At 42.1% G+C, this 12,328-nt stretch overlaps 1 protein-coding gene across 1 annotated transcript in view; it reads right to left on the minus strand.

Moving 5' to 3' along the window:
- LOC308509960 (O-acyltransferase like protein-like) overlaps positions 1-12,328 on the minus strand; it is a gene marked incomplete at its 5' end in the record, with an annotated part of 53,257 nt that extends 40,929 nt beyond the window's left edge. Inside the window, 2 exons of the mRNA XM_081078663.1 lie at positions 385-524; positions 12,175-12,328. Coding sequence (XP_080934789.1) covers positions 385-524; positions 12,175-12,328 — 294 coding nt within the window. The remainder of the gene's footprint in view (positions 1-384; positions 525-12,174) is intronic.

The raw sequence follows: 12,328 nt of genomic DNA on the forward strand, positions 1-12,328 counted from the left end.
ATGATAGGTAATGGGAAGTCTACCTTCCCTTTGGTTGGTATTCCAGAAATTGATAGTGAGTCAGGAGTTAATGCCCAGGAACACTGACTGGGACTTGACCTTGAATTCCCCACTAAGGTCGCACAGCAGTCTTTCCCCATACAACACGGTAGGAGGAACCTCGGAAGGCCTGTGTGTTTGGTGGACAACTGTCTCCGGTAACATCCCAGCCTCAGAACATGCAAGCAACTTTCTGCCACTTGTTTAAAATTTAGTTTGAACTCTTTGCAAAACCTCATAAGTTTTCTTTTTTAAATGAAGAAAAGGAATTTGTGGAGTTGCAATGGGTTCCACATCAGGACGTCCATTGTCCTTATAGAGCGTGTGCGCAGACCCTGCACTCACCTGCAGGATATGAAGCTTGCAGTACTGCCCTTGGAAGTTCCCCGAGGGAATGTGGGTGGAGAGGCACTCACTGTAAGATCCCAGCCTGTCCACGTTTCCTTGGAGAATATTGCTCCCAAGTTTCCCAACAGAGTCGTACACTGAATGTCAAAGCAAAAGAAGTGGGCAAAGTTAGCTTACGTGTGTCACTTTCCAATGAATTTATAGGCACTTATTTCCATCACTTAAACCTATCAGACTTAAATGACTGGAAAAAAAAAGAGAGACAGATATATTCAGATGCCACCATGAGCCTACATTTTGCATCTGCAATCCCTCTCATCATTGAGGTAGGATAATGGTGTATGTACATTGTGTTGTACTACATGTGTTGTACTACTTGTGTTGGCTACATGGTCTGTTCCTGAAAAAGATGAACTGTTTGAATTCTTTGAAAAAATAAATGCTTCTAGGGAGTTAACACTTGGTAGTTTTTCTCCAATCCTCCACCCCCTTCTACAGCCAGGAGAAAACACTTGTGTCTTTAAAATTCTCCAACCTTGTGGAATCCAACCTTGTGGAATCTCATTTTGGAGAGAGCTAATTTTTGTTTTTTTTTTTTTAAATCTTAGGAGGAGAAGGGCGCGGTAATCAAGTTGCAGTTAATGGCATTCTTAGCACTTGGTCCTGCAAAGCTTTTGGTTGGTTTGTGTTTGTGTATGTCCTTCTTTCCTTCATTTCAAATAATTCATTTTCTTTCCTCTTGCTCCGTCTCTCCCTCGCTCTTTGCCTCCCGCAAAGGCCCTCCTCCCCTACATGTTTGATGTGTATCCTCTCATTTGTCAGTATTCTTGTGTTGTGTGACTGTATTTTTAACTTATAGAAATGACTTTGTGCCTCTGATCTCCTGCTTCTACATATGTCCCTCATTGCTACCTTCGTACTGTTTCTGGTGTTATGGTGCTTTTCTAGTCAGAGCTTCAGACTGCGGTATAATCATTCATCACCATCTTAGATGTAGCCACTCCCAGGTGATAACACATACATGGCCTCCAACCCAGAGAAACTCACGGAGACAACTCCTCAAACGTGTCCCCGTATAGACCTACATGAAGATTTAACTACGCATATAATCCTGTGAGTGGGACTGCGGGATCATAAGGTACAAAATACCATGTAAATCCCACCAGATTGCATTCCAGAGGGACTGCCCCCACCTGTGCTCCCCAGGGATGCCGCTTCCTATCTCTTCTTTGCATTGTCAACCTATCTCATGTTTGGTAGTTAATAGACATAAAACGTACCCAATTGTTGTTTTAATGTTTGTTTCGCTAATTACCAGTATTACCATATAAACCAGTATATTTTTTTCAGTCAGCCATTTAAAGTTTTCTGTAAAGTACCTGTTTGTATCTTTTGCCCATTTTTTAATGGATTTTCTTTTTCTGATTTGCAAGAGCTCCTTATTCTACTGTATATTGAGTTATTGAAATATTTACCCTTTGTTATCTATCAGTTCTTTAACAAGGGTGTCCTCCACTGGACAGAAATCCATTCTTCTGAGCCAACGATTTTTGATCTGGTCTTTGAACAATCTTTGTTCTAGTCAAGACTGGCTACATAATTTGCAGGGCTCATGCAAAATGAAAATACAGGCTCTCTTATTTAAAAATTATTAATAATTTCAAGATGGTGACAGCAAATCACACTTAAAGCAAGCCTGGGGCTCTTTCAAGTGTGGGCCCCTATCTGACTACAAAGGTCACAAGCCCATGAAGTCAGTCCTGGCTCTAAAACCAGAACCATATGGTTTTCATTATTATGGATGTATAGTATATTGAGTATTGTGCCTTTAGCCCTTTTTTTCTTCTTCAAAGTTGAGCTAGTTAGTTGTGGACCATTAATCATTCATGCACATTTCAGAAAATTTGCAGAAATTTCAGAACATTTTGGAAAAAGTTTATTGAGCTCCTCAAAACATCGGACTAGAATACTGATAGATATTGCTTCAAATTTATAAATTATATGATGGGACATTGACATAATTTTTGTATTAAGCCATCATTGGCTATCACACAAGTTAAAGCTTCTTTGGTGTCCTTACTTACAATTTTATATTTTTCCTTAGTACTCTTAAAACACATTACATAGACAATTTCTAGATAGTTTCCTTGGTGTTTTATTTTTAATTATATTTTCCAATTGATGGCTGCTGGTGTGGAAAAATGTCGTTGATTTTGGTACTTTGCTCTGGTACCTGGCGAATTTACTCAACTTTCTTAGGAGTTCTGCACTCTTATTCTTCCTCTCTGATATTTATACTATGTTTTTTTCCCTTTTTTGTCCTCTCTTTACAGAAGCTGACAGGGTCGCTGGAGACTGCTCCCGCTCTACCCTCTCCCTTCACTGTGACATGATGTCACCCCTCTCCCAGGACTAGTGTGGAGTAAGTCAAAGCCCAAAGCAAAGCTCAGCTTTTATTCGTCAGACGGTGGTCCCCTGAGAGGCTGTTGAATGGACACTGTCTGGGCCTGACTGGTTCAGAGCCTCGCACATCTCTGACGTCCTCTCTGACCTGTGAGCTGCCCCATAGCCCACTGACAAACTCTGCTTCTTGCTGACACTTGCCAGAATTCGTGTCTGTGGTTTAACCAAAGACTCCTACCAAACAAACAGCCTCAGGGTCCCAACCATTCCACATCCCAGAATCCGACCCGGGGAAACAGGATCTCCCACTGCTAGGTGCTGTGGCCATCATGCTTGGAAAGGCAAAAAATTGGACACAAATGATTACGTTGAACCACTTGAAAATTCCATTTTATGGGACAGAGATAGTTTAACGTCGGTGATTTCAAACAGGTCAACCTCTATCAGGAAAAGGTTCAATGCCCTATGGTACTTTCATATTTTATAATGCTAGGCAACAACTAAAATGAGCTAGAACTGTATTTGCTGCTGAGGGAAATATCCCAAGACATATTATTACGTGGTGGGGGGGGGAGAAGCAAGTTTAAGAACAATAATTTTTCAATGTTATAAAACAATCTCTTTCTAGTAGATAGAGATGCACAAAAAATGCAAGGAGAAAGTTCTGGAAAGTTCTAGGAGACACATCCATTGATAACAGCCGTTATCCAGGAAGGGGACTGAGAAATGAATGAGGGAAACAAAAAAGACGAGCTTTGTAATGTTTCAATCCCTTTACAGTGAGAATAGATTCATATATTATTTAGTAAATATAATACAGTAGTCCCCCTTTATCCATGAGGTTTGTGTTACAAGAGCCCCCCTAGGGGATGTCTGAACCCATGAATAGTACCAAATCCTACATATACTCTGTTCTTTCCTTTACATGCATATCAATTGTGGGGACAGAGCCCCAGAGAGCAGTTTCCAGGCTCTCGGCCTCACGTGGAAAGGTGTTGGCTCAGGTAGTAAATGGCCATCAACTGTGATTGGATGGCCATCAGCTCTGGCAGTTGCTGTCAGCTGTAACCAGTGAGCCATTGGCCACTAATATAACTGCTGTGGCTACGCTAGCAGGAAAATGGGGGCTAGCAAGAAGATGGTGGCTGAGCCAGCAAGCGCGGATTGCAGAGAGGTGGATGCCGCCTGCGAGAATTTAGTAGTATGACTCCCCTACCTATGGCTCCGTGGGTGTTCCTTTTTGGCCTCACCATGTCCTGCGTTCTTATGTGGGGAGCGGGAGCTGAGACCCCGCAGGCTGCCCTGCATGACACCAATGATAAAGTTTAATTCATAAATTAGGTGCAGCAAGAGATTAACAATAATAATAGTAATAATAATAAAATAGAACAATTATAACACTATACTGTAATAAAAGTTATGTGAATGTGGTCTCTCTCTCAAAATACCCTATTATGCTGTACTCACCTTTTCACTTACAGGAAGCAATTCACAGCCTTTCTGTGGCATCACTGCTCCTGAGCTTTGGGGCCATTATTCAGTAACATGAGGGTGACATGTGCACAAGCACTGAGATCCTGCGAGAGTAGATATGGTAACCCAGATGGCTACTAAGTGACTACCAAGTGGGTAGGGTCCACAGCATGGAGACACCGAGCAAAGGGATGATTCACATCCTGGGCCCCCGCAAGATTTCATCACACTACACAGAATGGCCCGAAATTGAAAACTTATGAGTTGTTTATTTCTGGAGTTTGCCATTTACTATTTTTGAATCGAGGTTGGCCACAGGTAACTAAAACCACAGAAAGCGAGGCTGAGGTTAAGGAAGAACTACTGTATATCAACAACAAGACATATAAACAACTGGACTACAGCCATCTCACTCATTTACACATTGTCCACGCTGCTTTCCCAGTACAGGCACACCTCAGAGTTGCCGCAGGTTGGTTCCAGACCATCGCAGTGAAGCGAGTAGCACAATAAAGAGAGTCAATTTTCTCGCTGGTGGAAGGCCTTGCCTGCAATTTGTAAAAACGCAGCATCTGGGAAGTGCGCTAAAACGAAGCACAAGAAAATGAGGTGTGCCTGTACGGGATTGAGTAGTTTCCCCAGAGTCTGTCCGGCACACAATCTGGTCCTTTAGAGGAAAAGTTTGCAGACCTCTTATCTAGAGCTGTGATTCGAAACCCTGGGCAGACATTAGCATCACCTAGGGCATTTAAAAAAAATTCTAATACCCAGGTTCCACCCTCACAAAAGGTGGCTTCATTGATCAGGGGTGGGGCTTGGGCATTAATTGTTTTTCAAAAGTTCCCAGGTGATCCCACGTGCAGCCAAGATTGAGTGCTCTGATCTTTAGAATTAATTCCAGACTCCTGAGCATGGTTTCAAAGGCCCTTCGTGACCTGACTTGCCTCTCCAGTCTTACCCTCCCAGGCCCACACCCATTTCCTCTGCTCCATTATACCAGGCCTGCACTTGTCTGTCTTTCTGCCTGGAATGTTCCTCCTTCCCATCTGCCTGGCAAATGCTGAATCATCCTTTGATTCTTGTCTGAAGGATAGTCTCCCCCAGGAAACACTGCAAACTCTTGCTTCAATGTATCACATCAAAAGGCACAAATCTTCACCTGTCTGTCTCCCAGGTGAGGGAGGAGGGGCTGTGTCTTCATTAATGGATATCTCAGAGGAGGAGCTCAATAAACATTTGCTGAATTGAAATAAACTTTTAAAAAGTTATGTTCACATGCCCCAAATCCAGCTCCACAAATATATTTAGAGGTCCTCTCTGTGTCGAGAGAAACGACACGACGACTTTAAAAACTGATGTGTTTATTAGAAATAGACTCAGTGATGTCCAAATTCCCTTCTCCATCACTACTTGACTATCCCAGCTTCTGTAGCCTGAAGTTTAAGGACCTGGAACTATAAGAGCTGAAGGAGATAGAAACAAGAGAGGTGTCGATACTGAACATATCTTCACCCGTAGGTAAAACCCTGAAGAATGAATGCAGGGGGATACCCAATTCTTCACTAGAGAGATTAAATTCTAATTTCTAATTGGCATTTTGGTTTGTAAACTGGTTTTCTTGGATTAGATTTATGGGCTTCTCGCTGAGGTTATTTTGTGTGCTATGCAAAGTTTCTATTGCATTTGCTTCCTTTCTGATTATGATCTGAAATGGACAAGTGCCCTTTTCCTGCTTTGCCCTTAATTGGTTTCTGTCAAGAACCTGAGATGCCTGGCCATGGGCACCATCCAAATCAAGATCTATTGTGACCGTCATGGGAGGGAGGGAGAGAAAACACTAATGATTAATCCCACCTGCTACTTCACATCATATGGCAGTTGTTCCAAGTTTTCATCACCAAAAGATTAAAAACAACTCGTTTCAATTCTGCTGTGCTAATTGGCAGACAAATTTTCTTTCTCACATGGTGGCAATGATATATGGACAGTAAAATGCAGTGTTCATTAATATTTGGGTTTGACTGGAGGAAAGCAAAACCTTGATGAATGGCCTTAAATTTTAAAATATGGATACATATATACCATGAAGTTGAAGGCAGCGGAGCTTCTAGAATGCTAAGCTATAAACAAATCCTAAAAGTAATGACCATCTTCAGCATTAACAGCAAATATGTGTTAAGCACCTACCAGATCACTGTGTTATACTGGAGATTTTTAAAAATTAGAATTGAATAGTCCTTTCCCTGTAAGGAATGATACAGGACATACATGTAAAGTGTTAACCCTCTGTTGCCGGAGACCCCCTTGTTGGCAAGACAGCCGTAGGAATGTGCTATCAATTTGCTATCAAAGTTCCTGAAGCACACGCTTTGCAAACACCTCCTGGAAGTCCCCCTTATGTTTGGTCAATTATTAATCTTGAATTTGGAGAATAAGAATAGCATGTGTATTAATTTCCTGTGACTGCTATAACAAATTTCCACAAACCTGGTGGCTTAACACCACAGAAATTTATTTTCTCTCAGTTCTGGAGGACAGAAGTCCAAAATCTGTTAGCACTGGGTTAAAATCAAAGTGTCAGCAGGGCTGGACTCCTTCTAGAGACTCCAGGGGAGAATCCATTCTTTGCCTAGCTGTTCGCGTGCCTTGGATTGTAGCCACGTCACTCCAATCTCTGCTTCTGTTGTCACGTCACCTTTTCTGTGTGTCTGTGTCAAATCTCCGTCTGTCTCGCTTTCCTAAGAGTCATGTGATTGCATTTAGGGCTCACCTGGATAATCCAAGCTACTCCGCCCATCTCAAAACCTTTAACTTAATTACATCTACAAAGATCTTGTTTCCATATAAGGTAACCACACTCACAGGTCCCAGGAATTAGAATGTGGATATGTTTTGGGGGGCCATGGTTCAGCCTACCTCAGCATGGATATCAGAAATCCAGTTAGCCCAGAAATTTCAGTGGAGTGCATTGTCACCCTTTCTCTAGAATGAGATTTTCTTCGTTTTAGCATCTTTTCTGTCCTGAGCTCCAGCACCACGGGAGGGGCTGGCCATGAGTAAAATGTCCTGCAGACTGACAGGTGGATGGGAAAAGAGGCAATGTTCTGAGAAGTCACATCAAGTAGATAGTCCTCCACTGATGAGCAGAGAACAAAGTCTGGGCCGGGACCAGTGACTGGCTAGCCCAGTGAGTGTCTACCTATGCACTGCTTCCTATATAACACGGGTATAAATCACGGGCCTCCGCTACCAGGAGAGAAGCTGCAACTCACAGACAGGAGACATGAAATCATCATTCCAGAGGATAAACAATGAAGCTCAGGGGAGTCAGTCATCAGAGTGGGAAGTTCAGCAGCCTGGCCACCAGGATAGGCTGAGAGGCTTGGCGTGGGGGCTAGGAATCCGTGCCTGAAGGGTTAAGAAAGTTTTATAGCAAAAGTAGTGCTTGGGGAGGATATCAAGGATGTTATGAGCGTCCAGGAAATAGGAAATGAAAAGCCCTGCAGGCTGCTTGGGAACCAAGGGCCTCCACCCCCTCATTCTGTCCCTGAGGAATAAAGTGCAAAAAAAATAAAATAAAATGCAGAAATCATGTGAAACCATGGGGGCCTCAATATGGTGAGCACGGTTTTAATTCCAGATAAATAGCCTCCCCCGCAAGGCCTCTGCTGCAGACATTATTACAAATGGGTCTGGCTGGACTTTAAGAAATGGCCATGGGTGGGTCTGGTACATCTCAGGAAAAATGAGTTCCACGGGCTGAGACTGATTGTTTTGTTTTTTTGTTTTCATCTCAGAAAATAAATGCATGCTGCTTTATTCTAGAGGGTGTGTTTGAGAGGCCATAGCTCTCTCTCTTTGTTTCCTGGGGCTGTGTTAACATATTTCCACAAAGTGGGTGGCTTAAAACAACAGAAATGTATTGACCCACAGTTCTGGAGACCAAAAGTCTGGAGACCAAAGTCAAGAAGTCGACAGGATTGGTTCCTCCTGGAAGCTCTTGAGGGAGAATCTGGTCCATGCTTCTTTCCTAACTTCTGCTGGTAGCTGACAATCCTGGCTTTCCTTGACTGAAAGGTGCATCATTCCAATCTGTGTCTGTCATTATATGGCATTCTTGCGTGTCTCTATTTCCCTTTTACAAGGACACCACTCGGTTGGATTGGGGCACTCCTTAATCCATCATGACCTCATCTTAATTTGACATGTCTACAAAGACCTTATTTCCAAAAAAGGTCACACCCATGGGTACCAGGGGTTAAGGATTCAATGTATCTGTTTGGAAGACACAGTTCAACGCACAACACTCCCCTAGTGGGTATTCTAGGATGCTACTATTAATAATTAGCTTGTGAAGCATGGTTGCAGAAGCTCTGGGCCTGGAGAGAAGCAGCAGCTGTGGGCTCAGGGAAGGTACGACAAGTTTATGGAGAGATCCCTAAATGGTCAGAGAATGCAGTGGGTCACGGCCAAAGACCTGTGGAAATAAAGACCAACTGGATGCCTCATAGAACCAAAGAAATGCCATGTGGCTTCAGTATCTTCTTTCAACAGAATTTCTATTTTATGTTCTGCTCATCCACTCTTTAAATTATATACATATATAACAAGTGCCTACATGAAAGGGCATAAACCACAAGTCTTAGCTTGTAGGAGCCCTTCTCGAGGGAAAAGATGGGATAAGACAAGATATTCAGAAAAAGAGACAAGGAATCATTTTTCCAGAACATACATGATAAGGCTAAAAGGAGTACGCATGGGAATTTTTTTAAAAACTGCTGCAGGTTTTCAGTTTGAGAAACACGGTCTCCCCATTTTACAGCCAAGGAAACTTGATTCACAAAGTGAACATGGTTGGGGTGAGACCAACCATACAGCTGGTTACTGGCCTCACCAGGATGAGAGCACACGCAGGTCAGGACTGCCAGCCTAGCACCAGCTCTATGGCTCAGCAGCACCAAGGCTCTAAAATGTGATTGGTTTATAAGAAAAGTAGGATGAGGAAAGGAACAAAATGCCTGGGGGCAGGTGGAGGGCAGAGGGAGAAAGGGGAGGAAAGCCAAGACTGATTCTCATTGAGGAGAGACTTCCTGGACAGGGAACTGTCTCAGAATTAGAAACAGTTGAATTTTAAAGAGGAGGGAAGACCATAGTGGTCAAGGAGAAAGGAAATTGAGAAAAAATGATTCATCGGGAGGGAATATGCCAGAAATCTTTTACAGTGCCCTTTTCATCTGTTGTAAGAGATTGAATGTAGATTTCTGTGGATTATGGAGTTTCCAAACAAAACTGGAAGCAGTGGGGCCAGACTCCTGGCCTGAGGACTTCAGCAGTGAGAAGGGGGTCAAAAACCAGACAATGACCCAAGAGGACGGCAAAATCAAAGCACGCAAAAATGATGGATATTGTTCCCTTTAAGATGTTGCGTATGTGTCTGTTAGAAAGCAAATGGAGAAGGATGGTGGAAAGGGAGAAATGGAACCTCATTCTGGAGTTATATTACTATCCTCTTCTTTCCTATAACATCTACAATCTTCAGTCCATCCTTCCCACGGCCAGATTGAGACTCTGTATCAGGCTCCGGAAGAGTCTCTCTCCTGTTCCAGAACAGCAATGACTCCTGTTTCTTTCTGCAAGACCACACATCTCTGCCTGAATTTCAAGGACCCTCTCTCTCTACCTTATTCCTTAGACACCCCCGAACTCCCCCCCCCCGCCATTATCAGAGATCCTGCTTATTATTATCTCTGTGCTTTGGATGGGGGATGCGATTTTACAACATTATTATGAACATTTAATATATTAAAAGGGCATAAAGAAGAAAATATAAAAATACCTATGTTCCCATTGCCCAGCTTAAAAAATAAAACTTGACCCATCGTTTGAAACCTGATGTGTCCTGAGCTACATCTCCACCCTAACCAGCCCCACTCCAAGGCAACTTCTAACTGAATTTGGAGATTACCACTCTCATGCATCCCTTCTATTCCTTGGAAGGCAAACGTGGCTCCCTAAGCAATAAAGCATCTTAATTTGCATTTTGAAACAACTTTATATACTGTATATGTAATCCTACAACTTTTTTGATGTATTTCTGAGCAGTCCCTCCATATTAATACATGTAATTATGCTTCACTCCTTTTTGCTGGTGCTTTTTTCCCCCCACTTGTTTCGCTCATGGCTTATTTTAGGCAATGATTGAAAGTACAGGCTTGGGGATCAGATGGCCTGGGCTCAAATCCTATCTCTGCCACTTATTGCAGGCAAAATACTTTACATCTCTGTGGCTCCATTTTCTCATTTATTAAATGGGGATGACAAAAACACCCTCCCCACAGGCAGCGCAATGAGACAACTCCCAAACAGGGCTGGGAAATGGTGCCTGCCATGAGAAAGTCCTCTCTAAATATTGACTCTTATTATTTTTCCACCCACATGACTGTCAGGAAAACCATTCTGAGAATGAAGGTCAGAAACATGCACTGAGCTCAGAAATCTCAGGCAAAATGTCAAAGCCAGAATGCACGCCCAGTGTTTTCTGGTGCATCAGAATGAAAATCAGTTAAAACGACAAGAGACAGTAGCAGCCATCTATTAAATGAAGCAATTGTCATCTATCCGATTTACGTAAATCACTCAATTCTTTCTGGGACCATTCATCTTGGGGAAATTTTTTTAAATAAAAAAATAAAATATTAACAGTTTTAAAATAAATAAATAAATAAAAATTAATTTTTAAAAAGATTTTTCAATTTTCAGGCATAACTAGAGGAAGTTTTAAGGCAAATGACGTGTTAAAAGGCTGTAACTAATGATGATAATATGTGCCACCACCTCATCATCAAGAATCTGAGCCAGACATTGTACCTTCTGGGTTTTCTTGGCTGGCTTATTTGGCCTGAGGTTGTCAGAATGCTTCCTGTCAATATCATCAAGTGTTGCAGCAAAACAAAGTCTAATCCAACGTGGCACCTGAAAATGGCTACTGAATGAGTCATGTTTATCTTTCCCACCATATCGTTAAATATCAAGACATCTAATCCAGTGCAGAATGGCAACTGCTTCAAACCATGTGCTATTTTGAATTACTCAATATGAGACCAAAACTTTCGTTTATCTTTACGATGTATATTATGCTCCTGAATGAACACAAAATAAATGTGTTCAAAATGGAAAAGGAGATCGCTATGATAGTTTTTCTGGCTTTGGAAAAAGTGAGTTTTTGCATATTTCCTTGTTAGTGGTTTCTTTCCATCAGTATCAACAAGGAATCATTCACCCAGAGAAGTTACCCCACTGAAAATGAATCTGGTTTCCTGACCCTTTCTAGCAGGACGGCATGTGTCCCGTTAGTTGTGAGAATAATGTTGGGAAACGAATGAAAAATAAGTACAGTGATCTGACATCCATCTATCTCACATGCTAGGAGGTATGGTGACTTCTTCCAGCCTGAACCAGTCCACTCACCAACATGCCTCTGAATTTACTAGCAAACACATAATAGGCACAATTCATTCCCTGAATAATGAAGCAATTTATTCTGAAAAGCAGACTAAATGTCTAGAAAAAGCAATAACGTAAGCTATGTCATACGAAGTGAAATGTTAGCAACAGCATACTACAAGAATCAGCAGCCTCATACAATTTATAAATCATTCTCATCTTATTAAGAGGTTGGTCCTCATGCGATTCCTTCTGGCTAGAATTGATATCACTTCCTCTCCTGCCTTCCCCAAGAAAAATTCCTCCTCCCTTATTGATTCCTGGAGCAATTTGTAAATTGAGGCTCATCTTGTCCTCTCTAATTAGTTCTGTGTTTTCAGTTCTCCAGATTTTTTTCTAGAATGCTCCAGGACGAACCTCAGACTGCCCTGTATTCACCTACCCAACAGGCCAGGGGAACCAACTTACTTCTTAGAGCGTATTCTTTGGGCTCCACTGAATTCAGATCAGAAAGGAATTCATCAGTGTCTTGCATGCACTTGAGAGAAATGTTTCTTGCAGGAAAAACAAAACGTAATTGAAACTGAAAAGAAAGCAGACAAAATAGTACAGTGAGAACCAT

This window comes from Rhinolophus hipposideros (genome assembly GCF_964194185.1).
Source record: "Rhinolophus hipposideros genome assembly, chromosome: 17".
In the NCBI taxonomy this organism is placed as follows: Eukaryota; Metazoa; Chordata; class Mammalia; order Chiroptera; family Rhinolophidae; genus Rhinolophus; species Rhinolophus hipposideros.